We start from the raw sequence: 27,482 nt of genomic DNA, 5'->3' as shown, positions 1-27,482 counted from the left end.
CTTAACCGGTAAGGGAACGTCCATAAATTACGTCACGCAAAAATTGCCCATTTTCAACCCCCCCTCCCCCCTATGTCACACTTTTTGTATGGGACCTCTGAAAGTTTTGCATGGGTCGTCACACTTTGTTGAACCCCCCCCTCCCCCCTAAAAGCGTGACGTAATTTATGGACGTTCCCTAAGCCAGGCTTACCCATACAGTTAAACCTGGCTTAATGCTTAAGCCAGGGTGAAGAAATCGCCCCTAAGAGAAATTAAGGGTCAATTTCTCTCGTACTACTTGGAAAGGTTATGACATTATTTTTCTTAAAATATTCGAATATAATAACAGACAAAATTTAGTCGTAGAAATACGCTTTATTTAAACAAATCACACAGAACATAAACGATTATAACATTTTATAACCACTACTAAACTGACCACTGCTTGGGCACATTTCACCATTCACTGAAATCAGGCTGCAATATTTTTTTCTATCAACTTAGAAAATTTCAGGCGACCACTACGACCGCCACATCGTTTTTTTTCTATCTTAAACTGGTGCGTCAACATAAAAATGAAAAGCCAAACTATAATAGAATGATTTTCGGAATGAGGCTGTGATAGAAGGAATCATACTTGGGTCGTAAGGATTTTCGTTCTGTGTATTGAATGATTTTTAGTATGAGGCACATGTAGAAACGATTTCAGATGGTTTTGTGATGATAATCAATCACAACAAACTCTAACTCAAATTCATTCGTAATTTGTGTCGATTCTTATTTTATTACATGATGATTTTCATTCAAGAGAGCGCAGTAAACTCATTTTGCTACAAAATCATTCAAAATTCGTATTCTGCGGATTTGTATCGCATTGAATGACAAATTATTCTTTATATTGTTTGTTGCTTTCATAACAAAACGCGCTGCCAACTTCCAGTCGGCATTTCTGAATCATCGCAACGAATCAAGCACCACCTCAGCTGCTGTTTGTGTTAGTGAGATCGGAGAAACGTCAGATTCTCGCCTGCTGATTGGCTGCGACGACTCTGGCGACGGTTTCATCTGCGACGGATTCAAATCGTCGCGTTCGATAAGGGGGGAAACCGTCAATACGGCGGGAGATTTCGTTCAGTGTTGGTTTTTGGTCGAAAGTGTCACTCGTTCTTCGTGCGTGAGTGAGTGCATCCAGCCGCCGCTAGCTCGCTGATGCACTGCAGTGTCAGCAGAAAACCTCGCAATCTTTTGTAGCCATTTCTTGAACAATTTTACCAAAGATTTTCGATTATTCAACGATGGAAGACGATTTTCTCATTGTGTAAGTAATTAATACTCTCTAATAGATTATATCGCTTTAATTTATCTACATTGTTTCCGCATTGATTCGCAGGCCCAGCGGAGCGGCAGATTCTTATTGCCGGCTGTGCTTGTCGGAAGTCAATATCGAATCGATGCTGGTGGTTTCCAATGGATTGACACAACTGAACCAGATGCTGGTACAGCTTATCAAGCGGTATATGGGAATCGATTTGGCCAGTGCGGCAACGGATAGCCCGTGTGGTATTTGCACCACTTGCCGGATGATGCTGGAGGAATTCGAGCGCTTCCGGGAACGATGTCTCCGGTGCGATTACGTTCTCACCGGAAAGGCTAGGAATGGTGGCACGGAAACGCGACAGGATCTGCCGTTCCAGTGTAGCGAATGCTCGAACAAGTTCCAGTTTAAATCGGACTTTGAGAAACATTGGAAATCGTTCCACGATTGTCCTCATCACTGCGATCAGTGCGAGGCTCGATTTTCGATGCAAAGCCTGCTGAAGTATCATCAATTCAGGTACCATAGGGAGGGCGTTGTTGATGACCTGACGCTGAGCTGTTCACACTGTCCGCGGATATTCGCCGACCAAAAGCAGCTACAATTTCACGTACAAATATTGCACGGCCCGGTGGATGTTTCAACGGCGTTGGATATCGAACACCTTCCGGCAGTGGAGATGGATCCTCCCGCGAAAAAAAGCAAGCCGAATGATACGGAAGCGTCGAAGGAAAAAGGTTTAAAAAAGAAGCCGTTTGTGTGTGATACTTGTGGAGCCCAGTTCCACTTCATAGGATCATTACGACATCACGTCAGTAATGTGCATAACAAAGTAGGGCCGAAACCGCGAAAGAAAGCTACTCCGGTAGCTCCAAATGAAACAACTCAACCGGCAATCATTTCAACACCGACAACCACACAGTTGATAGTTTCACCTCCTGAAATGGCATTGATTGTCCGGGAACCAACACCGCAAATAGTAGATCCTCCTTTCGCGGAACCTACCAGCAGCACCAACATGACGATTGTTCCTATGTATGATCAGGATATCTCTCAACTTGAACATGAGATTATGCCTGAGCAGGTGCCTTTCACAAAAATAGAACAACCGGAACCTATGTCATATCAGGAAACTGAACGATTTGAGTATCCCGGGATGTATCCGTTAGCCATCGTTCTGGAACGGTTGGATCCGAACTTGGTTCCACCGATCCTCAACTACGAGATTCCCTTGGGGAAGATTTACTATGCACAACAGCAGCTGATGGATATGGGCTCAACTGCTGATCATCTAGATGACGAACTCTTGATGAACTACCCGACGTTCGCCCAGAAAGTTAGCAAAAAATACATTTGTAACACTTGTGGCATGGAATTTACCAACCACTCCTCGCTTTCGCGCCACAGGCAGATCGTCCACGAGGGCATCGTTTTTAGTTGCGTCGATTGCGGCAAGCAGTTTCAAGGTCGGCATAACCTCGAACGCCACATTATTCAGCACACGAACGAATTTCCGGCCCCTTGCGACGAATGTCCGCTGAAATTCGCACAAAGAAGTACACTGCAGGCGCACAAGGAAAGATATCACGTCCCCGGAGCGCCCCCGTTGACCATCGATTATTGTCCGTTTTGTAATCGAGCGTTTTGCTCGATATCCGCCCTCAAAAATCACGTTCGGTTTCTGCATCGGGACAAGCACCTGGACATGCTGTAGAAGCAAAGCTGCACAATGCGATTCATTCCTGGTGGAGTTGGCCATATTTGTCGGTACTACGGTATTTATAAAGACAAACAAATGTTGCATTTCAAAAGGATTGCGTAGATTTAAGTGGTCATATTTGCAAATAAATTCATAAGATAATCTTTAAAGAGTTATTTTTTCCTAACGCTCTGTCGAAATGCGCCTTAGGAAATGTTGTGGTTCCCCACAGCTCTGCAAACAGCTCTCCATTCTCGCTCCTTCATGAGCGCAGCGTGGGCGTGAGCGCTGAGCAAGAAACCAATTCCACGGTGACGAGGAGCGTGTTCACCTCGTAGGCCAGAGTGTAGCAGAATTTGACCCGACGCCAATCTGTGTTCTCCAAAGTTCGGCCAACGGACTACGCTCAGTCCTTGGATCTCATGCTTCAGCATGCTTTATGGGCTAGTTGTGCACCCTGCTGGGCTAGGGTGAATACGGGTCTGGTACGTTTGGCATAAGGCCGTTTGGCATAATGCCGTTTGGCATAAGGACGTTTGGCATAAAGGACGTTTGGCATAAAGGACATTTGGCATAATGGACGTTTGGCATAATGGACGTTTGGCATAAATGACGTTTGGCATAAAATCTATTTCAGTAAATATTGAACTACACACTAAAGTTAAAGAACAAGGAGTAATTTAAAGAAGGATAATGAACTATAACGCATGCATTCTTAGCAAGGATGATGTCCAAGAAAGAAGCATTGCTAGAATCAGAGTCGCATGCTCCAATAAAGATCCGATAAAGAACTGCCTATGTACAAAGAAGGGGCTCTCCTTCCGGAAAAATATCAAATCATTTGAAGCAAAATGCTTTTGCGATAATAAGAGGTCAAATATTATGCATTACTAATGAGTTTGCCTTCTTTCTATTGAAGGATGTTCTTTAATATTTTTTTCCGAGAGAAAATATAAATCAAATTTCCTTTATGCCAAACGTCCTTTATGCCAAACGTCCCTTATGCCAAATATCCTTTATGCCAAACGTCCTTTATGCCAAATGTCCTTTATGCCAAACGGCATTATGCCAAACGTCCTTATGCCAAACGGCATTATGCCAAACGTACCAGACCCGGTGAATACATTCCAAGTTCCAATTCGTGTTCGTTGTTTCGCGCTAAAAGTCGTTGCGGTTGAATCAGTTCATAATCTTTCATTTTCGGCTTCTGTAACGGTTTTTGGGTTTCGAGAACAGTAGGTTGTTGGTCTAAGGTCCCCTGTCCACCGTGTTGGGACTGTCACCTCCTCCAAGCTTCCGGTGGAGGACCATTTCATACTCAGCTGCTGGCTGCCAGAACAGATGCTGTTTGAGCCGCACCTCCTTGGTGAACAGACGTTCGGTACGTACCTCCCCAACCTAGCTGAAGTCAGAAGGACAACAATGCCCATAGGCTGCACTGCTAGCTAATCACACAACTCTGGCAGTCTTTGTCATCGCTTGACCCGTGCGCGCATGAGGTAGGAACTTGTTAGGACCATCGATTCCCGGTCGCTTCAGGAACTTTTTGTGGAAGAATTTTCTTAGACCTTTTTGGTCATATTGTCCGTGAAATGTTGTCTGATTGTTATAACTTTGCCTATGGTTCACCCAAGCTTCGATAATATGCTTAGTATAATTGCCACAAATGGTTGTTTCGTACTGATTTGATGATTGAACCAAGTATATGTTTCGTTTGAATCAACTTCATTGAACATCAACCATCAAATTCTCAAACCAAGCATATATGTCATTACCTGAACCAAACTCGGATGCATGGCCAGGAGTTGTTTATTTAATCGGAACCACACGTACCACTGCGCCACATCTGTTCCGAAACTTCGTGGGGCCAGCAAGAAGTTCAGTTTTGCCGTTAATCAATGTAATAGCAGCTAATGCAAGTACGTAATACGTGTTTAATAGTGGTAATACTTATTGAGAACAAAGTTGTTTTTCTATATTGCAGCTCGGTCCACCAGGGAGATGTCGATCGATATCGCTTTGCTTTGAAACGATGGCGATCGATATCGAATGATAAACAACTATGAAGAACAACCGAATCTGCTTGATAGGGAGTATCGGCGTTGCAGTACAGGAGCCTAACACTGATTCGACGATATAAAAAAACGGTGGGATGTAACTAATTCCGTTCGTTTATGATATCAGCAAATGGGAGTTAGTTACCTATCAAAACTTGTTGGATTCCCGGTGCCGTGAAACAGTACCAGCTGTGAGTTTGTAAATCTTTATATACATGCAAAGAAACTCATTGTACTAAATTATTATCAATATTATGATTTTTAGAAATAAAAATAACATATTATGAACAAATGTCTGTGTATGCTTAAACCAATCATCCAATATAGTTAGTTCAACCCTCATGTTGAGGGTCAAGTTAAGCATAAACATGCTTGAATTAACCATGAGAATAAGTGAGCTGTCAAATCATCAAGCATAAATATTGTTGATGTAAGCATAATATGGTTGATTCAAATTGACTTAATTTTTTTCTCCGTGATATATAGTAGGTAATAGGTATCTTCGTGCCTGCCTCACGATACACTATTTGAGAAGTTACCATCGGTCTTATAACGCGTTCTGTACATAGTGCATTCGGTGCGTGGTGAATCTTTTTAGACCGCAACTTCTTCTGGGGCGCGTGCGCGTAGTAGGCCCGACTTCCACTGATGATGCGCCTTCGAATTTTCACGACTCACATTGTTGTCAGATGTCAGTGAGGATCCGAGGTAGACGAATTCCTCCACCACCTCGAAGGTATCTCCGTCTATCGCGACATTACTACATAGACAGCCCGGTCGTGTTCGGTGCCGCTTACCAATATTGAGTTGTCCAAAAAATGTCTCACGAAACCTACTGCAAGCCTATCCATATACGTGAGAACAAAAGATGTTTACAAAGTTCTTACAGATAGATTAACACGGGAAATCTGAACACAAATCACTACCACACAGGAATTTGGGTTGGTCAATGTACCTTGTTTTTGACGCATTCGCACCACCAATCCGACCTTTGTTGCTTCATGTTTCAGGCGGTTGAACAGTTTTGCCACCGTTACAAATGTTCTATAGCAATAATATCCATGTCAACAGCAAAACAGACAAATTTGCTGGATTTCGTGAAAATCGTGCCCCGGCTGTTCAGCTCGGCTTGCCGCATTGCACCTTCCAGAGCGATGTTGAAGAGTAGGCATGAGGGTCCGCACCTTGTCGCAGTCCCCGGCGAGATTCAAAGGAGCTGTATACCAATGGCACGAACACCACCATCACGAGTCTGTCCGAGATGTAAGGAAAATCTTTCATACAGTAATAGTCTATAGTAAATTGTACCAAAAGCTTTATTTCGAAAATAATAGTAGTTTTTGTAAACTAAGTGTAAACCTGAAACGAAATCGCTCAAGTAATTTAAGACCGGAGTAACCAAGAAGTTTTGCACGGCGAACTTCATTTGCTTTGACATTTCTTCTCATCAGCTCCGTACTGCGGTCAAGAGAAATGCAACCCCTGGCTCATTGCTTGAGCGATTCCTTGCCTGACTTTTGTACGCATCGAGATAGGTTAAAAACAATCTACACTTCCATTTATTTGCCAGTAAACCGTTTCAATATGAATAATTCAAATGACTTTTTTTGCAAGAGACGAGATCTTGCTTTCTTTTTCTTTCGATGCGATTCCTATACGGTTCCATTATGTTTGTAGTGAATTTATGAAAATTAATGTTTTTTACTATCCTATAATATAGTATAGGTCGTTTCCATTTATTAATAGTTTTTTTTTTGCAATGAGCTGCAAAATACGAAATTTTCAGTACAGTCAACTTTCGGTCGTTGGGCTACGTTTAGGTGGGCTACGTTTTAACTGGGCGCCCGTTAGGTGGGCTATAGCCCAGTTAAAACGAAGTCAAACGTCACTTTTTGACGTGAAACACGATTTGTCAATGTTGGTAGCCCTGAATCTCTATTGTTAAAGATTATTTGACAGCTCAAAACTCAGCCCACCTAGTGAAAGTCTTTCACTAACTGGGCTAAGAGCTTAGTGCAACGAACGAAAGTTGACTGTATCTTGAATCATAATTTTCTATAAGCCGTGGTTGAGGAAAGTATTTTGTGTTTTTGTCAAAGATTTTGTCTTCTTTCAAGCAACGGCAATTCTTTTTGTTTTATATGCGTTTTTTATAAAGATAGTTGATGGAGCTAATGTACTTTACAGATTCTTCCTTCATAGGCTGGTTTTTCATTTCATATTGTGTAACTAGTGGGCGATCCCTGCCCAGCACTGGTGAGACCCCCCTCCTTCAACTGCCTCAGGGTCGGCGTACGCGCTTGACTATCGCGGCCAAGGAAACACTTAAACACTTTACGTTTAACACAAACCCACTTTATTCAATTTTCGCACTACAGGTACCTTTATTTAACTACTTTTCCACCCACTTTCTTACTAGCTATCTCCTACCTCTTTCTTGTTACTTCTACACTCTGAGCGGGGCCCCTTCCTTCTTGCTCCGCTACTACACCTTCTCCTTTGTCCTTCCTTTGGTATCCTCCTTTGCGGTCGCCTTTCGTTGGGTTGGACGGCCGTTCGATGCAGTCCGAGTCGCGACTTTTGGCGTGGCGCGTGAACTCTAGGACACTTTCAAAATGGCCGCCTGGATATACGGGGTGTAGCCAACGGCGGTCTATTCGGTCGACGGAGCGGCGCTTTGGACGTCTGGGCCAACTCCGGACCACGGTCGGTTCTTACAGGGACTTAGTTGCTCGGGTCCCTTTGGGCACTCACAGGTAAGTACTGGGCTATTTTAAAACTATAGCACAGGTAAGTACTAGGCTTTTAAAACTGTAGTACAGGGGTCCTGGAGGGGGGGTTTTTGGCGATTAATGCTAGGTCGGTCGGGAATTAATGCGCTGTATTGTGAATTACCTGGATGCTATCACCACTTCTTTACTTCCACTTTTCACTCTTTGTAGACCAAAGTCTTAAATTTGGCTGGCTTTGAAAATTCACTTTTAGCTTTCAGTTTGCTAGCTCACTTCTTGCTTTCACAACTGTTGCAAGTTAATTGCTGAATTCGTAATGGTGGTTCACGATCCAGGCCTTCGACTGTCCTGTAATCCGCCCATCCAATTTCGCCCCATCATGGCCCCCTTTACACCACCCACAATGGCCGCCCAACATATCCTTCTGCGACGTCTGGTGGTGAGTAGCGGAACTAATTGCTGCGTTTCCTCACAGTGGGTGTTGGGTAGTGTCCATGTTAAGATATTTAAGGACTTCCTTGGTTTGACATAAAAATACAACGAAACACAAAATCACGAAAATCTCACAAATCTTGGACACTTCAACACACCACTGGTTACAATTGTTACAGCAATTCGTACTCGAACTCGTCATAATCAGACTAGTTGAACAGCATATAGGAAAATATTGTTCATAAATTAGTTTCATCTAGGTACTTTGCGAACGATATACATACGTTTGATTCAGTGGTGTTTTTACTAAGTAATAGTTCATAAAATTCTTAACCCTTCAGCGCGCGCGCTGTTGTAAAAAGTACAACACTACCAAAAAACCTCGCTTTTCGTATACAGCGCGAGCGCGGTGCAGTTTTGGTTGTTTGATGGCGCGCGCGCTGGAAGGTTAAGGGCGAGTGGCCCGTCATTTCGGATTTTATGTGATAAAACTTAGTCACCAAACCGTATACAGTCAACTTTCGTTCGTTGCACTAAGCTCTTAGCCCAGTTAGTGAAAGACTTTCACTAGGTGGGCTGAGTTTTGAGCTGTCAAATAATCTTTAACAATAGAGATTCAGGGCTACCAACATTGACAAATCGTGTTTCACGTCAAAAAGTGACGTTTGACTTCGTTTTAACTGGGCTATAGCCCACCTAACGGGCGCCCAGTTAAAACGTAGCCCACCTAAACGTAGCCCAACGACCGAAAGTTGACTGTATATGTATGAAAAAATAAATATCACCCAACTAACATTTTCAGCGCTATAAGCTTCAGTCGTTTGTTTTCTGTTGTGTAACCATCGAATTGAAGCAGTAAACGCTGAATAAAAGGGAAGCTAGTCAAATATAAACCATAAGCTAATACACATCTGCAAAACAAGCACCATGCACTCATGCAGCTACCAAACTCGGCTGTCAGAAATTAGTCACTCGTCACTGGGGCTGCCTTTAATGCACTCTATTCCAACTCCGGGAGATTTCCCGGAAGATTTGAAAACTTGAACAAACGGAATAGGAGTCCCCACTAACAGAACAGCTGCTACTATACAGTCCAATATTGACAAATCCACAAACCAGCAGCGCTTTGAAGGCCGTTATGCGATATCGTTACAGCTAGAAGCTGTAATAAAGAAACTTTTGCTATACCAACACGGCTTGTCAGATGTAAACATTATTGTCAAAATAAACTTTAGGCGGGGTATATAGCTACTACCTACATAAAGACTTCACAGCTATCAATCTCTGTGCTGTCAAATTATTTTTGTTGCTTTCATTGCACTTTAATCCAACTCCGGAATATTTGCCGGAAGCAGTCTTCCCAAACGAACACCGAACTCTCTAAGTACTGCTGTATTTATACTCCGCCTGTACTCTGACTATGCGTTCGAACCGCAACACACAAATCTGTACCCAAACGTGTACTTATGTTCAAAGTTCGTTTCAAACACAAGTTCGAACATATGTACAGTACACGTGTACGGTGCGAAACGAAGTGGGAAGCAATCGTGCAAAAAAGAACTTTCTCGAACGACGATTGACAGTTCGGCATCAATCGTTTACCAATCCGAACGCCGCTTCGGGTTCCATTCTCGGTTTGCGCTCGGATCGATTTTCGTTTTGTACTTCTGTACGTACACAAGTTTTGTACTTGAGTACTCTTCGGTACGGAGTACGGTAGCAAACACGGGTACTCCGATGTTTGGCGTTCGATGTACAACACAAGTGCGAGAAAACGTACTGAAGTTGAACATGTGTCAAGTTTGTGGGAAGACTGGCCGGAAGATGTGCAAATCGAATAAGAGTCCCAGCCAATAAAACAGCTGCTTTTATACAGTGCGTTTTGTAATGTTGCCAAACACAAAACAGTAGCGTTTCGTAACATTATTGCGTTTGACGTTTCGCAAGCTTTTGCAGCAAGATGAAGTTGGGTAAGGTTTCTTGTGACACAATTGTGAAACCTTCTTCTTCTTCTTCTTTATGGCTCTACGGCCGCACTGGGACTTGGCCAGCCTCGCTTCAACTTAGTGTCCTTCGAGCATTTCCACAGTTATTAATTGAAGGGCTTTCTTTGCCTGCCATTGCATGAATTCGTGTTATTGTGAGGCAAGTACAATGATACTCTATGCCCAGGGAGTAGAGAAAATTTTAACGACTGGAACGGGAATCGAACCAGACGTCTGCGGATTGGCGATCCATAGCCTTGACCACTAGGCTAACTGGAGACCCAAAACCTAATTATATTTAATCGATTAATTTGGGGATGCTGTACAACTATAATTTAACAACTGTGAAAAGGCTGAAAAAGCGCCTTCTCAAGATGTTATGCAGTTAGTGGTTACATAGGAGAAAAGAGCTATGACTTGGTGTCATAGAAGCTGCCCACATAGCATATACTAAAGTGTCTCGAGTATACCGAAGTGGCGAATCCTTCAGTTAGTGTGCAACTTCCAAACTGAGTGGATGCGTTTCGCTGTTTCACGGAAGTCGTTTTACGGGCTAGTTAATCTTTTTTTTTCTTTCCTCCGTGTTTTATTTGTTTCCTTTGGCACCGCCGGGCCAGGATAACGCGAAAACCGGAGATGAGGCGTCGCGAAAATACGTTCCGCATTGAATATGCGAACGTTCCGAAAAAACCGTCTTTCGAGGAACTACACGAGTTCATTGGAACAGTGCTTGGGATGACCCACGAAGAGGTGCAACGAATTCAATGCAGCAGAACACTGGGCTGCGCATTTGTCACGGCAAACGAACTCTCAATCGCACAAAAGGTTGTGGAACAACACGACGACAAACACGACATCGAATGCGATGGCAAACTGTACAGAATAAGGCTGAAAATGGAAGATGGCGTGGTAGAGGTGAAGCTGTACGATCTTCCCATAGACATCACAGATGCCCAAATTGTCGAGTTCCTGCGCAAGTATGGGGAAGTACTCTCAATCTACGAGCAGGTGTGGGGCGAGGGCTATCGTTTCGGTGGCTATCCAACTGGAGTCCGAATTGCTAAAATGGTAGTGAAGCACAACATCCCGTCGTACATTACACTGGATGGCGAAACCACAAATGTGTCCTATTATGGCCAGCAACTCACGTGTCGGCATTGTACCGAGTTCGTACACTCCGGTATTTCATGCATACAAAATAAGAAGTTGCTGATACAAAAACTTTCGACGGATCAAAACGTCAAGTCGTACGCGAACGTGACGCGGCAATCGGCGGGCCCAAGAGTGGCAACGCAGACTGCAACGAAGCATGCGAATGGCTCAAAACAACTAGGGCAGAAACAAGCAGGAGGGAACCAATCGAGTTCGGGTGCAGAAAAACCCACGTCGTCTTCGTCATGGCAAGTTGTAGGTAAAAAGTCCACTCATTTGCTCTCGATTCCGAAACACGCTGGTCCAGGGGACACTGCAGGTATGCAGACTACTGAAACGCTTTTCAAACAACCGCAAAACCTCGGTTCTCAAATCTCGCTGAGCGGCGAAACCTCGCTGCCAATGCCGAACCGCAAACACGATGGTACAGAGACGGATGATTCTACTGCGTCTTCGATCAGCAAACGTACACGGCGTTCGACGAAAAAGTTGAGACCAGACGACCACGAAGCAATGGATGATGATGTGCAACTATTATAATGGATCTTATTAGCTACAACATTGCCACTATAAATATTAATACAATCACAAACACGACAAAACTAGATGCACTACGTACGTTTCTTCGCACCATGGAGCTCGACATTATTTTCCTTCAGGAGGTTGAGAACGACCAACTGTCTCTTCCCGGCTACAGCGTTATATGCAACGTAGATCACGGTAGAAGGGGGACAGCGATCGCTCTTCGAGAGTACATACAATACAGCCACGTCGAAAAGAGTCTGGATAGTCGAGTCACATCACTTCGCGTCAACAATACCACCCTTGCCTGTGTATACGCCCCCTCGGGTTCGGCTGCTCGCGCCGAGAGAGAGCGTTTTTTCAACGGAACTCTGGCATACTATCTGCGTCATCGAACTGACCATATCGTTCTGGGAGGTGATTTCAATTGTGTACTTCGTCAGCAAGATGCAACGGGGTACAATATAAGTCCCTCTCTACAAGCGACCGTACGACAACTTCATCTGTGTGATGTTTGGGAGAAATTGAGAGCAAGGGACTTCGGACCTACCTACATCACCCAAAATTCGGCATCCAGGCTCGATCGGTTTTACGTAGATCATGGGCTGCGAGAGCAATTGCGAACCATTGAAACTCACGTTTGTTCTTTTACGAACCACAAGGCTGTTACAATGCGAATATGTTTACCTTCCCTCGGACGACCGTGTGGAAGGGGCTTCTGGTCTCTTCGTCCCCACATCCTAACAGAAGAAAACATCGAAGAACTGCAGCACCGCTGGCAGTACTGGACACGGCAACGAAGGTTGTATCAGTCATGGATTCTGTGGTGGCAGAGGTTTGCAAAACCACAAATCATGAAATTCTTCCGGTGGAAATCGAGGGCTGCATACAACGAGTTCCAAGGCAAATATCAACGGCTGTACTCGCAGCTAAACCAAGCATACAACGAATACTACCAACATCCAGAGTTGTTGCCTGTAATCAACCGACTGAAGGCTGAAATGCTCACACTGCAACGCAAATTCTCGCAGACGTTTATACAAATAAACGAAACCTATATAGCAGGAGAACCCCTATCATCGTTTCAGCTCGGAGAGCGAAGAAGGAAAAAAACGACAATATCACGGATTCAAAACTATCGTAATGAAGTTTTAGAGAACTCCGAACAAATCGAACACTACGTGCTGGGATACTTCGCAGACTTGTACACCGAAACGGCCCACGATAACAACGAAGACAGAACTTTTCAATGTGATAGAGTTATTCCGGAACAAGATGAAGCGAACGAAGCTTGTATGCATGCAATCACCACTGCTGAAATCTACACTGCCATCAAACTAAGTGCTGCAAAAAAATCTCCAGGGCCAGATGGCATACCGAAAGAGTTCTACTTACGCTCTTTTGATGTCATACACAGAGAACTGAACCTGATACTCAACGAGGCACTACAGTCTAACATTCCCCCAGATTTTGTCGATGGGGTAATTGTATTAGTAAAGAAGAAAGGTTCTGATAACACTGTCCGGTCGTACAGGCCTATCTCTTTACTAAACTACGACTACAAGCTACTGGCTCGAATCCTCAAAGCAAGACTTCAAAACGTTATGCGACAGCACCGTATAATAGGCAGTGTTCAAAAGTGTGCAAATCCCGAGGGTAACATCTACCAAGCCACGCTCGCTCTCAAGGACCGTATAGCGCAGCTGATCAAAAATAAACAGAGAGCAAAGCTTGTCTCGTTCGATCTCGAGCAAGCCTTCGATAGAGTTCGGCGATCGTTCCTACATCGGACCATGTGCTCGCTCGGGATAAATGCCGATTTCGTACAACTATTATCACAAATTGCCGATGTATCATCATCACGCCTCATGATCAACGGACACCTTTCGGCACCGTTCCCGATTCAACGATCGGTTAGACAAGGTGATCCGTTGAGCATGCATCTGTTCGTTCTCTACTTGCATCCATTACTTCGAGAGCTCCAACGAGCAAGTGGAAACGACCTTCTCGTTGCCTACGCCGACGATATAACCGTCATCGCATCTTCTCTTCAGAAGATCGTCGAGATGCGGCAACTGTTCTCCAGGTTCGAAGAGATATCGGGAGCGAAAATCAACTGGCAAAAAACGATGTCGATGGATGTGGGCTTCATCGAAGGAAACCCTTTAACTATTCCGTGGCTGCAAACGGTAAACAAAATCAAAGTCCTTGGTGTCTACTACGCCAACTCCATCAGGTTGATGATAAAGCTGAATTGGGATTCTCTTGTAAGTCGTTTCGCTCAACATGTGTGGCTCCAATCTCTTCGTATACTCACTCTGCATCAGAAGGTGATAGTTGTAAACACCTACATGACATCCAAAATTTGGTTCATGTCATCTATTTTGCCTCCATGTAACCTACACATAGCAAAGATCACCGCTTCCATAGGATCGTTCTTGTGGGCCCGAGCTCCTGCACGAGTTGCCATGCAGCAACTCGCACGAAATCACGAAAAAGGAGGGTTGAAGCTACAACTTCCAGCACTTAAATGTAAAGCCTTGCTACTTAGCCGACACATTAAGGAGATTGACGAGATTCCTTTCTATAAATCTCTGATTCTTCACGAAAATCCCATTCCTGCGGATCTACCGGACGTGAGACAGATTTCTCTAAATCTTCATCAACTACCTCCAACCCTGCAACAACACCCGTTCGCCTGCATGATTCATCAGTACTACGTCGGCTTGACAGATATTCCTCGAGTAGAAGGTAAATTTCCACACACGAATTGGACAAGATGCTGGAGAAACGTCGGAATAAGACAACTGGGGTGCAAAGTGAAGAGCCAACTTTACATGATGGTAAACGAAAAAGTCGAACATCGAAATCTGTGGAGTCGCATAGGCCGTGCCGATGCTGGGACCTGTCCTCACTGCAACGTGGCGTGTGAAACTTTGAGACACAAATTCAGCGAATGTCGACGAGTTGCAGCAGCTTGGGAGCTATTACGTAGAAAAACAAGCGTGTTTTTCCGAGGGTGGCAGACCCTAACTTTTGAGAACCTGCACAGGCCACAATTGATAGGAGTTAACCGTCTAAATAGGATAAAAATATTAAAGCTTTTCTATAACTATATCACCTTTATAATTGAACATAATGAAGTAATTGATATACATAGTCTTGAATTCTTTTTGGATACTGAAGTGTAACTAATTATTAAACAATTGTAATTATTTTATCATCTTCTCGACCAATAAACATAATTTTACAAAAAAAAAAAAAAATCCTTCTCGTTTTGACAGGTCTCCTGCTCGATTGGAACTATGGGGATGACAGGATATCGACTGTTCCAATTTTGACGTTTCTCCTCTTTGTTTTATCCAGGCTCGTTAGCACATACATACATGTGAATTAAGTTCGCCAGATGCATTGGTATAGAGGGCTTGCATAGAAGCTTCCGTCCATAAGTACAACACAGTTACTCCGCATCAAGTCGTATCGAGGACGCTTCGTTAACGTTTACAATCACAATAAATGTTAGGGGCGATTTCTTCACCCTGGCTTAAGCGTTAAGCCAGGTTTAACTGTATGGGTAAGCCTGGCTTACCGATTAAGCTGAGGTGAAGAAATCGAGCCTTAGTTGGTCATCTCATATGCTCACTCGTGGTGAGTGTGATGATACTTTTTCTGCTGCGTAACAGCAGAACTGCCCGTTTTTTATCTCTTCAAAAACGCAAGGCAAACAATCATTGAAGACCGAAAAGTCAATGATTTCTATTAGTGATGCATCAAGTCACCTTAAGGTGATCTTCTTGCCCCTTGATCCTCTATGTGTTGATGCAAAAATAACGACATGTAACGCTCACAATTTGTTCATCTCTCATTCAAATTGAAAAGTATCTCGAATAGAAGTAATAAAATACAGATGAAGAATGCGTTGGCGTCGCTACCGCAACATAGGTATCTTGCTGGTGGAGATAGGCACGGATATACAGGGGGTGGCCAAAATGTTTGGGATAGGCAACTTTTTTTCTCTCGCAAAAAAGTTCAATATGCTGTAACTTTTTATAGAGTGCATTAAACATTCTCAAATTTTGACTGTTTGTCAACCTACTATATGTACATCATTATTGGTACAAATTTGAGCTTGATTGGTTAATCTTTCGCAAAAATTCTGGTAAAACACTATTTTTAGACAACTAATTTATGAACTATCATATCTCGGAAACCAGTGAACCATATTTAATAAAATTTTGAACATTTATCAACAATATATGAATGTTTCAAAAGTCTATAAATCATTGTTTTTTTTTAACGTTAAAGTTTGATACAGCATGTAGAACTTTTGATAGAAAAAAAAATGCCTATCCCTAACATTTTAGCCACCTTTTGTAAGTGTCAAAGCAAAAAAAGTGTGCAGTTTGACCGATAGATACCCGGCATGTTTGCGAACGAAAACAAAGAGAACAGCTGCGACATTCATCCTCTATAGGTTTTTAACTCTATTGTATCTCGACAAAAAGGACATTTTTTTGTGTTTTGAGCTGGAAATGCTCTTTCAAGATAAAATTTCTTAAAGCTGACACACTTACTCGTCCTCACCTAGATATGAACTAAGGTTACAATGGAAAACATAGCTTGTACAAAAGTTTGTCGGGTACTTACTAAAATATAGGTTCATCCATGAAAGAGGGTGGAGCTGTAACATTACACAATGATTGTTACGGAATTAATAGCAAACCTAAACCTTAGAACAAGGTGCCACGTTTGGTCCGCCCCCGCGCAGGTAGGTGCTTAGTAAGGTAAATTGTACAGATCGTCGCATTGATCGCTGTGCAGGAACACAATGTGGGCCTTAACCTTCTGCTTGGCACTGAACGGCCTGCTGCAGTAGGGACAGTAGAACAACTGCTGCGGCGGCGCTCCCGGGTAATGGGTTTTCTTCTTGTGCTGATTGAGCAACGACTGCCGTACGAATCCCAACGGGCACTCGTCGCACACGAAAGGAAAATCGTTGGTGTGCAGATAGCTATGGCGGTCCAGACTGCTCTTGTCCGGAAACTGGCGGAAACACTCCGGGCACGTGTGCATGGCACCCTCGTGTTTAATGGCTTTGTGCCGGTCGAAGCGTCGCTTGTCCGGAAACTCGGCCGGGCACTGATCGCAGCGGATCACTTTGTGGACCTGACGAGTGAACGTCGGGTAGTTCATCAGGATTTCGTCGTCTAGCGCGGAGTCCTCGATCGAGTTTGCGGTTTGCTTTTGTAGGGCATGGTAATATTTTCCCAGAGGGATTTCATAATTTGGTATCGGAGGGATCAAGCTGGAATCCAAGCGACTCAATGCAATAACGAACGGGATAACCACGGATGGCTGTTCGAAAGTTTGTTCCGAAAAATGTTGATCCAAGAAGTGATTGTTTGGATTCTCGCCGTTAAATTCCATCGTCAGAGTAGGCTCAACTTCCTGAATCATCACTTCCGGCATCAATGTTTCTTCAGCAAATATCGAAGCAGGCTGAATAGTCGAAGCAACCTTAGCAGGCTTTCTAGGTTTCAGTGGACGCCTAACGGTGTTTTTATGCTTCTCGGCCAGATGGCGCGTCAAAGATCCAATAAAACTGAACCGAACCCGACAGGTTCGACACTCATACGGTCTATCCGGATTAGTCGGATCCGGTTGAATGGGTGCGTTACTTTTCCTACTCGGCTTCCTGGGCTTTTTTGCCGGTGGAGGAGCGAAATCCGTCACTGGCGTGGTCGTAGTATGTAAAAGTTGAACGTGAAATTGTAATTGGCTTTCATCCGCGAATATACGCGGACAAAAATTGCAGTGGAAACACTCGCCAATTCTGCTTTCGTGATATTTCTCCCGGTGGCCATCCAGCATCGCTTGCGTTGAAAATCCAGCCTCGCACGAACCACATCGGTAAACCAAGTCGTGATACGATTTCCAGTGCCGCTCGAATTCTACCTTGAAGCGGAATCGGCTCGGACACTCGCCGCACTCCAATTGAACGTTGCGCTCCTGTCCGGTCAGGATGTAATCGCACCGCAGGCAGCGCTCTCGGAATCGCTCGAACTCCTCCAGCATCATCCGGCAGGTGCTGCAAATGGCACAGGGGCTGTCTCGTGACCCGGATAGACCAATTTCCACATAGCGCTTGATCAGGTCCACCAATCCCTGATTCGGCTGCAGGAAACCATCCGGAACAACAAGCAGAGGTTCAATGTTGGCCTCCGAGAGACACAGCCGACAGTACGACTCCGGTGGTCCGCTTGGTCTGTAAAAAACACACATGAGTTAGTTCGAAACCGACTCGACTTCCTCCCTAATTTAAACTATTACACAATCAGATAATCTTCGTCCATTGCAACAAGTAATAAAATTGTAAAATATAAAAGGAATTTCTTTGGTAAAATCAGAAAAACGATCGCACTGAAACCGCTGATGTCAGCTGCAGCTGCAGAAAGCGGTACTGTTGATGTTGATGTCAGAGAGCGTTGTGCAAGTGCACCTTTTGTCAGTGGATCCGCAGTGATGCCATCGCCCAGGCAAATACAAAAATAGCGTAACTCGCCGAAAAGTGCATTGATGACGGTACACTCGTCATGGAAATTCACATGAAAATCAAATGGACACTTTTTTCAGTGTCGATAAACGTCAAACTCGGGACCAGCCAAAACAGTCTCGGTTTTGAAATTTCCGAAATTTCATTAGTCGCTAGCAAAATCTCCCTTGTTCGGATGTAGAAGAACCCATAAACAGTGTCTTGAAGATGTCCTTCAAGCTGGATTCCCGGTGGAGCAAGCGGGGTATCAAAAAATGTCCCAAGTGTGGTACCTTCAACGGCCATCGAGCAGCTCAGTGCAAGAATAAGCAGTGTGGAACGGTACTGAAGGGAGGAGGCACACCATCAGCTAGTGACAATGGGAAGATAGTGCTAAAAAGTGACCAACTTTTGGCGGTGCAACTGCAAACCGAACTGGAAGATCAAACTGCGAAGCTGTACAGTATCCGGCGGTTGGACGGCAGCAAACAGGATCGCGGCTTTGTGGAAATAAGAGATTGCGTAGAAGGAGCGGACGAACAACTAGAACTTAAGACTGGTATTTGCTACGTGGACTGTGAACCTCACACGGATATTGACGGAACATGTCAGCATGTGCGGGTGGCTGCTGCCACCGGGGAGCTGGCGGAAGGTCTTACGATTGACAGGGAAGTACTGGAGAGAATAAACGCCACGGATATGGAGAAACAGGAAATATGGAAGCAACAGATGGGTTCCGGTGCGGATGATCCTTTGGTTCAAAGGGTTTCGCATGATACGTTCGTGGTCAAATGCTACGATGATCTACATCAGCTGGTTCCGTACTGCCATGTGGAGTTGAAGACACCTTCTAGGTTTGTTTCGGAATTTCTATGTCCACTTTTCTCAGAATTACCAAAAATTAATCAAACATTTATTTCAGCATCACCTGCGACTGCCAATGTCTTGATCGGAACCATAAAAAAATGGTTGCAGCCGCGGTTCTGAGCAGCCCGAAGTATAAATCGGAATACGAGAGTATAGTCGGGCATCTGCTGCTTACGTCGGATCAACTTTCCGATGGCGCGATAACAATGCGAACAAACTTGGTTCTGCTGCCAAATGACTTCGTTTCGGATTGTTCCCCTGCGTTACAGTCTACGGAACAATTCCTCGTCACCACCGTCGATGAATCGTCCTTAGCTTTGGCAAACACGGATATGCAGCTCATTAACTGCCGGCTTGCATTCGAAACAGATCTCGCAGCGCCAGATTATGGCGATCTCTGCAAAGAAGAGAGCATTTCCGGCTCGCCCGTGATTGAACTAGTAAATAGCACGGAACGCGGTATTTCACCCGTGGAAGCTTTTTCGTCAAGCTATGCCGAAAACCTCCAGCTAATGGACTGCCAAATAGAACTGATGGATCAGTTCAGCCTGACGGATCAGATTGATTTCTGTCCTTCGGACATCGAACTCAGCGACGATAATGTGGTGTTTCCGGCTGACGAGGAACTTGGTTTGGTCGTTGAACCATCTGCGAGTGTTAGTTCCGAAGTACCGGATTCGGAAACGAAGAAAATCACGAAAAAGAAGGCTGTGAAGTTGTTGGAGGTTACCACGAAGAAGGCTGCTCTGAGACAATCAAGCAGAATCGACAAAGAGAAAATGAAGAGGGGAAGCTACAACGTGCGGAGGTTAATGAGAGTTCTGGAATCGAACGGGGTGGTGTTCAATAGACTGAGCAAAGTTGAGGCAAGCTCCATGATCGCAATTCATTCCGGGCTGGACAATGATGGGAACGGCATCAACAGAAATGGTTCTCTGCCTTCGTTTGAAGCGACGTTGTGCAATTTGTCCTTTACGATTTGGTTGGAATCTGTGATAGAACAGGTAGCTTTAAAATCAAATTGCATTGAATTCAAAATAGTTTTCAATCTTGTTTTCTGCATATGATATAGCTCAATTCTGTGATACAATACGGCGGAGATGGCAAACCTGAAGCGCAAGTTTTCAGCATTCATGAGGTGAGTGAGTTCTTTTCTATTGCTAGGAGTTTAAAAATCTTTGTAGACTGACTGTAGTGTTGTTGTTCATGTCCATTCAAGGTAGCCCCGCCACCTAGATCACTCCGGTCATCTCACTACTGTCCATGTACCCTTCGGTACTCCATCAGTCCCCATCTTATACGACTCGGATAACCTCCGGTGGTGAATCTACCATACACTGACGAAGAGTTCTCCGGCAAATAAGGGTATTCCGTAACCGTTATTTCCCGGAAATATGTCAAGGTTTTTTTCTGCAATTTCGGTTGGAGACTGGCGTCTCGACGACCAAGCTCTGGTGCTTCTTCGCGGTATACTCAGTCTCGTCCCCGGCGGTGTGGACCTAATCTATTCTGAAGGAGAAAAACCATAAACCAACATTCAACTCTTGCTGCCACTCAATCAAAATTTGCTCTGATTATACTCTTCATGTTTCCATGATTCCTCCGCTTCTAGCATTTGATAAAACATCCTCAGTCCCCCGACGTTCGGCATGGTCCTCGCTATAGCTCGCTTCAAACCATCTGCACCACTAGGTGCTTCGATACAGTTCGGTGCACTCCGACTACGATTTCCATCTTTCGTTTGGACTGCCTTCATCTAAGCATTTCTGTAGCGCCATCCTGAAAATGTCAGGAAACGCCTGATCAGGAGCTTTCTTCACTTTCAGACCCTTTGCAACTACGATTTAGCTTCTTCGTCTTCATATGCGGCCACAACGTGGAAACATGATAGGCAATAAGACCTTTCACGATGGTCTTCAACTTGTCTGGGCACATTTCGGCGAATGTCGCAGGGCCCTTCAGGGTTGGCATCGGCTTCTCGGCACAGCTCTTTGTAGCAGTTGGTTCACAGCGTGAGTTCCACGAAACACGAATCTCCGTCCCTTCCTCTCAGCATCCGTTTCTGCTCTCTGAACACTTCTCCTTGCTCGGAGGCATGTAGCACGGAGGGTACTGAGTGTTGCATTCTACCAGCTCAGTCACAAGAGCGCGCCATCAACTGGCGAGATAATGGCTGGCGCACTGTGGATAGCCTCGTCTCGCCGGCCGATGTTATAGATTATCGCTTGGTGATCGCTGTGGAAGTACTTTTCGCTGACTCTCCAGTTCCTGTCATCCGTTAGCGATGAACTACAGAACGTGACCAACCATAAATCTACGGGCGTCTCTGCGGGATGTACTGCCCATACTATCGTTGCATAGCCTTACATCGAGCTTCGCCAGAGCTTCCAGTAATCTGTTTACTACTAAGCGCTGCCTTTGAACTACGTAGAGTCATTTTTGACCATTTCAGTTTTTTCCTTGTCGAGTTCCACACCACCCTTGAAGGAGATGTAGCGCAGATCCTCGTTATCTTTCTCATGCCATCAACAGTAACGCGCTAGCTACTCTTGTAGAAAATATCCAGAATTTACGACTTCTATTATTAGACGGCTGAAGTTTTGAACCCATCAGCAACTACCTGGATTTGTTCATATTGTCAACATTCTTCCATAATTTGAGCTTGATTCAGGTGTAGAAGTAGAAGACATCGTGAAGAGATTTCCGTATGGTATATGGGAACCACTGCTCATCGTTTTCAATTCGGCGAAACTTTGTGTAGCAGGCCTCGCCTGATATTAATAATAGTAGCAGGCCTTGATTCTAGAATAGAAAGAAATTGTCATTAGTTAGCCAACCACCAATCAAGTCAGAAGCAATAAACCTTAGCTCCTAGCTACCTGTTTTATTCCCTTGGTTACGGCCGTGGTTACGGCTATAACAGCTGGCGACGAGGATGGGATAAGTTTGAAGCAACTCGAAGACCCTCAAGAAAAACCCCCCGAAATCATCAAGAAAATGCCCGACGCGGATCTGAAGAACGCCATCCTGCAGCTCACCAATCTCATCGCGCGGCAGCAGCACCAGATTGAAGCGCAGCAGCAGCAAATCGAAAATCTGGGAATCCGTGGCCACCCCGGCTCCGGCAGCGAGAAGATCATCGAGTCTGTAGCAAGCGGCATTCAAGATTTCCAGTACGATCCGGACGGCGGAGTTTTCTTCGATGGCTGGTACGCGAGGTACGAGGACGTCATCACGAAGGACGGCCAATCCCTGGACGACGCCGCCCGTGTGAGGTTGCTTCTACGCAAGCTAAGCACACCTTTGCACGAAAAGTACGTGAATACCATTCTTCCCAACCACCTCCGGGACTTCACCCTGGACGAGACCGTCACGAAGCTGAAGAAACTGTTCGGTCGGCAGAAGTCGGTCTTTCATTCCCGTTACTGTGGGGTATGAACAAAGCTGAGTAGCATTTCCCATGCGTGTATTTCCCCTAGCAAGCATCAGTGACAGCCAGCACCATGACGGGGTCGTCGTCAGTGTGATGCTGCCTCATTGACGAGTAGACTGTTGGCGGAGCTAGTCGTCATCACCGTGAGGTTCCGTATTATGCCAAGTGATTCTACTGCAGTTTGCTAAGATGACTGGGAACGGATTGCTCCAGTGAGTTGCACGGCATTCACATTGGCGATCCTGCCAGGAGTGCATCATAATCAATAACAAGTTAATCATAAAATAGGTAGAATCACTTGGCATAAAATCAGTTAGAGAAAACAAATCGTTTTGGTGTGTGAAGTGTGTGGTGGTGCTGCAAACACAGTGAAGTGGGTGTTGCAATTCTGCGGTTCCTGACGAAAGCTAGAGCGCGGAAAGTTTTTGTTTTTCCAACCGCGTTCTGTTTTAGCCTTGGTTCTAGCACAAACACATGAACAAAGGCGCGGTGACGTGGTTGATTTTTGTTGTCGACTGGTAGCACGCTGTGGATTGGTGGTCGGTCGATGATTGCATGCATGTTTCTTCATGTTCTTGCTCGGCATGGATGGTCGCGCTTTCGTTGATTCCTCGGATCGTACATGCTCGTGTTGTCGCTCGGTTGAACGGTAAATGCAAACAGGTTGATGTGCATGATGGTAGAGGTGTTTGACTATTGTGAATGTTGCCGTAAAATACTCGCGGCATTGCTTGGTTGGGTTGGTTTTTGCTCGGGTTTTGGGTTGGGCAAATTAATGGCGTGTCGAACCGCCGAAAATTTTTCTGCATAAGGAAAATGCAGGGACGTGTAATGAAAACCGTCCAAGGAAACGGCATTTTTAGATAACCGCCGAAAATTATTCTGCATAAAGAAAATGCAGGGACGTGTAGTGAAAACCGTCCAAGGTAAAGGCGTTGTTGGATAACCGCCGACAATTTTTCTGCATAAGGAAAATGCAGGGACGTGTAATGAAAACCGTCCAAGGAAATGGCGTTATTGAAAAACTGCCGAAAATTGTTTGCATCAGGAAAATGCAGCGATGTGTAAAAAACCCGTCTAAGGAAATGGCGTTGCATGATAACTGCCGAAAGCTGTGCGTGAGGAAAATGCAGGGAGGTGTAATGAAAACCGCCCATAAAAATTGCATATCGTAAAACAGTTTAAAATTCGAAGTACGCAATGAAAACATATCTACTGAAAATATGTTGTAGAACCTCTTTCGAACTCGTTTTGTAGAATCTATTTTCGTATAATGAAGGACATTTGTGTGTTATATATGGTTCATCTGTACCATCACATTGAAGCATTGAAAGTGGAATTGTATGATATACGGAATCTTTAGTCTGATAAATCTCAAATTCGTTAATCTCTTGTTGTTTTTTTTCTTTTTTGACAAATAATTCTTACAAAATATGTTCGTTTTCGTTGAATGCGCCGAATTTTCGCAATCGTGAATAACGATTGATTTGAGTGAGAGAAAAACAGGGGCCGGCTACATAACGAGACGTGCGCTTGAAGGAGAGAAGACGCATCACCCAACTGCGTGTGTTGTAGTTATTTTTATTGGAGCTCGGCAAAACCCCATAGATGATCGGTTAGCATTGCAAGTTATCAATCAAATGATATAGGTTCGATATTAACAAAAGTGCGTTTACTAAACAAAAAAGTAAATGTGGCCATTCGTCTTAATTCTTGTATCTTGAAGTGTATCTTGTTGCATTGGTGCCATAAGGATGAAGAGAACGAAATTGAGGGTTTGAGCGTAAAAATAACAAGCCTGCTAGTAGGAATTTTTTTTTTCGGAGAAGAGGGAGAATGTGGGGTATGAACAAAGCTGAGTAGCATTTCCCATGCGTGTATTTCCCCTAGCAAGCATCAGTGACAGCCAGCACCATGACGGGGTCGTCGTCAGTGTGATGCTGCCTCATTGACGAGTAGACTGTTGGCGGAGCTAGTCGTCATCACCGTGAGGTTCCGTATTATGCCAAGTGATTCTACTGCAGTTTGCTAAGATGACTGGGAACGGATTGCTCCAGTGAGTTGCACGGCATTCACAGTTACCAATGCCTGCAGTACGCAAAAAGTGACGCGGATGACTTCACCTCGTATGCTGCCATGGTGAACAAACACTGTGAAGCGTTTCAACTCTCCAAGCTCACCCCGGATCAATTCAAGGCGCTCCGTTTCGTCTGTGGACTCCAATCGCCACGGGATGCGGACATCCGAACAAGATTGATCTCGAAGCTGGAAGCCGACGAAACCGCAGTCAACGAACAAGGAGAAGCGGCCAGCAAGGTCACCCTGGAGAACCTCGTGGAAGAATGCCATCGCGTGGCCAACCTCAAACAGGACACACTGATGGTGGAGAACAAGGAAGCACGCAACGTCAACATTGTCTCCCGCAAACCGAAGAATCCTGTGAAAAATCCGAAAATCCCCAAAACGCCCTGCTGGAAGTGTGGTGACCAGCACTACGTACGCGAGTGTCCATTCGCTTCGCACACCTGTTCCAGATGCAAGCAGCAAGGACACAAGGAGGGGTACTGTTCAAGCAACAAGCCTACACCCTCGAAGCCATTCAAGCAGACGAAACCCAGAGAGAACGTGAAGACGAGGAGTATCCACACCGTTCGGAACGTCGGAAGCAAGCGGAAGTTCATCCCGGTCGAGCTCAACGGTACAACAGTCAAGCTTCAGCACGACTCGGCGTCCGACATCACCATTATCTCCGAAGATACTTGGAACAGCATCGGACAGCCACCCACTCAACCGACGGAGGAATCTGCAGTAACAGCTTCTGGTGGAAACCTCAACCTTCTCGCCGAGTTCCAAACCGAGATCACCATCAGGAATGTGACCAAAACCGGTCGCATCTTCATCTCGGACAACGCTGAACTCAACGTTCTTGGAATCGAAACTATGGATCTATTCGATCTGTGGTCTGTGCCGATCAGCAGCTTGGTCAACGTCGTACACCAACGTCCCGACCAACAACCCGATGAATACGTGAGTCAACTCAAGCAACACTTCCCGGAGGTTTTCCGAAGCACGCTGGGTAGGTGCACTAAAGCGCAAGTGAAGCTGTACCTGAAGCCTGATGCACGTCCTTCCTATTGCCCGAAGCGACCCGTGGCGTACGCTGCGCTCCCCAAGGTAGATGAAGAACTCGAAAGGCTCCAGAACAACGGTATCATTTCTCCGGTTCGATTCTCGGACTGGGCAGCTCCAATAGTCGTCGTACGCAAAGCGGACAACATTTCGGTCCGTGTGTGTGGTGATTATTCGACGGGGTTGAACGACGCGCTGGAATGTGACCGCCACCCACTGCCTCATCCTGACGACCTCTTTGCGGAACTTGCTGGAGCACGTTACTTCACACACCTCGACTTGTCTGACGCTTACCTGCAGGTCGAGGTCGAGGAGGAATCGCGGAAGCTACTCACGGTCAACACCCACCGTGGCCTATTCCAGTACAACCGATTACCCCCTGGAGTCAAGTCGGCACCCGGCGCTTTCCAGCGCATCATCGACAGCATGGTGGCCGGCATCCCTGGAGTCAAGCCGTATCTGGACGACATCCTCATCGCTGGTCGGACTAAGGAGTAACACGACCGCAATCTCTACGCCGTTCTCAACCGTATACGTGAGTATGGTTTCCACTTACGTCTCGAAAAGTGTCGTTTCGCACTCTCCCAGATCGAGTTCCTCGGACATATCGTGGACAAAGATGGCATCCGCCCGGACCCTTCCAAAACCGATGCCATTTCCAAGATGCAACCTCCGAAGGACGTTCAGCAGCTCCGTTCCTACCTCGGTGCTGTGAACTACTATGGCCGATTCGTGAAGCAGATGAAGAAACTCCGGGCCCCCCTGGACAACCTGCTCAAGAAAGATGCCCGCTGGAATTGGACCGACGAATGCCAACAATCCTTCGAGCAGTTCAAGGCCATTCTACTCTCCGATCTGCTGCTCACTCACTATGACCCATCCAAGGAGATCATCGTCGCAGCAGATGCATCGAAGTACGGCCTTGGCGCAGTCATCATGCATCGGTTCCCGACCGGTGAAGTGAAGGCAATCGCTCATGCCTCTCGCTCACTGACCCCGGCAGAGATGAACTACGGACAAGTGGAAAAGGAAGCATTGGCCCTGATTTTCGCTGTCACTCGCTTCCACAAGATGCTGTTCGGACGCCACTTTCTCCTGCAGACCGATCACCAACCGCTCCTCAAGGTTTTCGGTTCCAAGAAAGGTATTCCTGTTTACACCGCGAACCGATTGCAGCGTTGGGCCTTGACACTCCTGCTGTATGATTTCGACATCAAGCACGTTTCAACGACAAACTTCGGCTATGCGGATTTCCTTTCGCGGCTGATGTCAACACAACGAAGGCCGGATGAAGATTACGTGATAGCCGCCGTATACGTCGAATCCGAAGCGAAAGCAATACTCGAAGACACCATCAGCAACCTCCCAGTCACGCACCAGATGATTGTGGCTGAAACACGAAAGGACCCAGTTCTCCAGCAAGTGGTGAGCTTCCTCAAGGAGGGTTGGCCGGCCCAACCGAAGCAAATCGCGGATCCAGATGTTAAGAAGTACTTCGCAAGACGAGATGGACTTCAAGTTGTCGACGACTGCATCATGTTCGGCGATCGAATCGTCGTTCCCCTCAAGTTTCGTAAGCGGATTGTTCGACAATTGCATCGTGGACACCCAGGAATGGACCGGATGAAGTCTCTGGCCCGAAGCT

At 45.4% G+C, this 27,482-nt stretch overlaps 5 protein-coding genes across 5 annotated transcripts in view; 4 read left to right on the top strand and 1 right to left on the bottom strand.

The window, feature by feature from the left end:
• The window catches only part of LOC109416910 (SH3 domain-containing protein 21), a 328,588-nt gene that overhangs the window by 91,296 nt on the left and 209,810 nt on the right, over nt 1-27,482 (top strand). The gene's annotated exons all lie outside the window — the stretch shown is intronic.
• Nucleotides 1,110-4,106, top strand: LOC109398978 (oocyte zinc finger protein XlCOF8.4). Its single transcript, XM_029860274.2, has 2 exons — nt 1,110-1,300; nt 1,373-4,106. The coding sequence occupies exons 1-2, from the start codon at nt 1,278-1,280 to the stop codon at nt 3,009-3,011; spliced, it is 1,662 nt and encodes a 553-aa protein (XP_029716134.2). The 5' UTR covers nt 1,110-1,277; the 3' UTR covers nt 3,012-4,106.
• On the bottom strand, nt 16,243-18,365 carry LOC109398987 (zinc finger protein 236). Its single transcript, XM_019671436.3, has 2 exons — nt 18,207-18,365; nt 16,243-18,141 (listed from the first exon to the last, which is right to left on the bottom strand). Exons 1-2 carry the CDS (start codon nt 18,227-18,229, stop codon nt 16,653-16,655), a joined length of 1,512 nt encoding a protein of 503 aa, XP_019526981.2. The 5' UTR covers nt 18,230-18,365; the 3' UTR covers nt 16,243-16,652.
• LOC109425528 (uncharacterized protein C2orf42 homolog) lies at nt 18,513-20,413 on the top strand (the record flags this gene model as incomplete). The annotated part of the gene is given in 3 exon segments (XM_062846702.1): nt 18,513-19,262; nt 19,331-20,279; nt 20,348-20,413. Coding segments are annotated over 3 exon segments (1,641 nt in total), but the record flags the coding sequence as incomplete, so codon positions are not given.
• On the top strand, nt 24,615-27,280 carry LOC134285604 (uncharacterized protein K02A2.6-like). Its single transcript, XM_062846701.1, has one exon. It carries the CDS (start codon nt 24,845-24,847, stop codon nt 26,333-26,335), a length of 1,491 nt encoding a protein of 496 aa, XP_062702685.1. The 5' UTR covers nt 24,615-24,844; the 3' UTR covers nt 26,336-27,280.

This window comes from Aedes albopictus, chromosome 1, assembly GCF_035046485.1.
Source record: "Aedes albopictus strain Foshan chromosome 1, AalbF5, whole genome shotgun sequence".
Taxonomy (NCBI): Eukaryota; Metazoa; Arthropoda; class Insecta; order Diptera; family Culicidae; genus Aedes; species Aedes albopictus.
The sequence above is the reverse complement of the archived record's forward strand: the minus strand, read 5'-3'. Positions and strand labels throughout refer to the sequence as shown.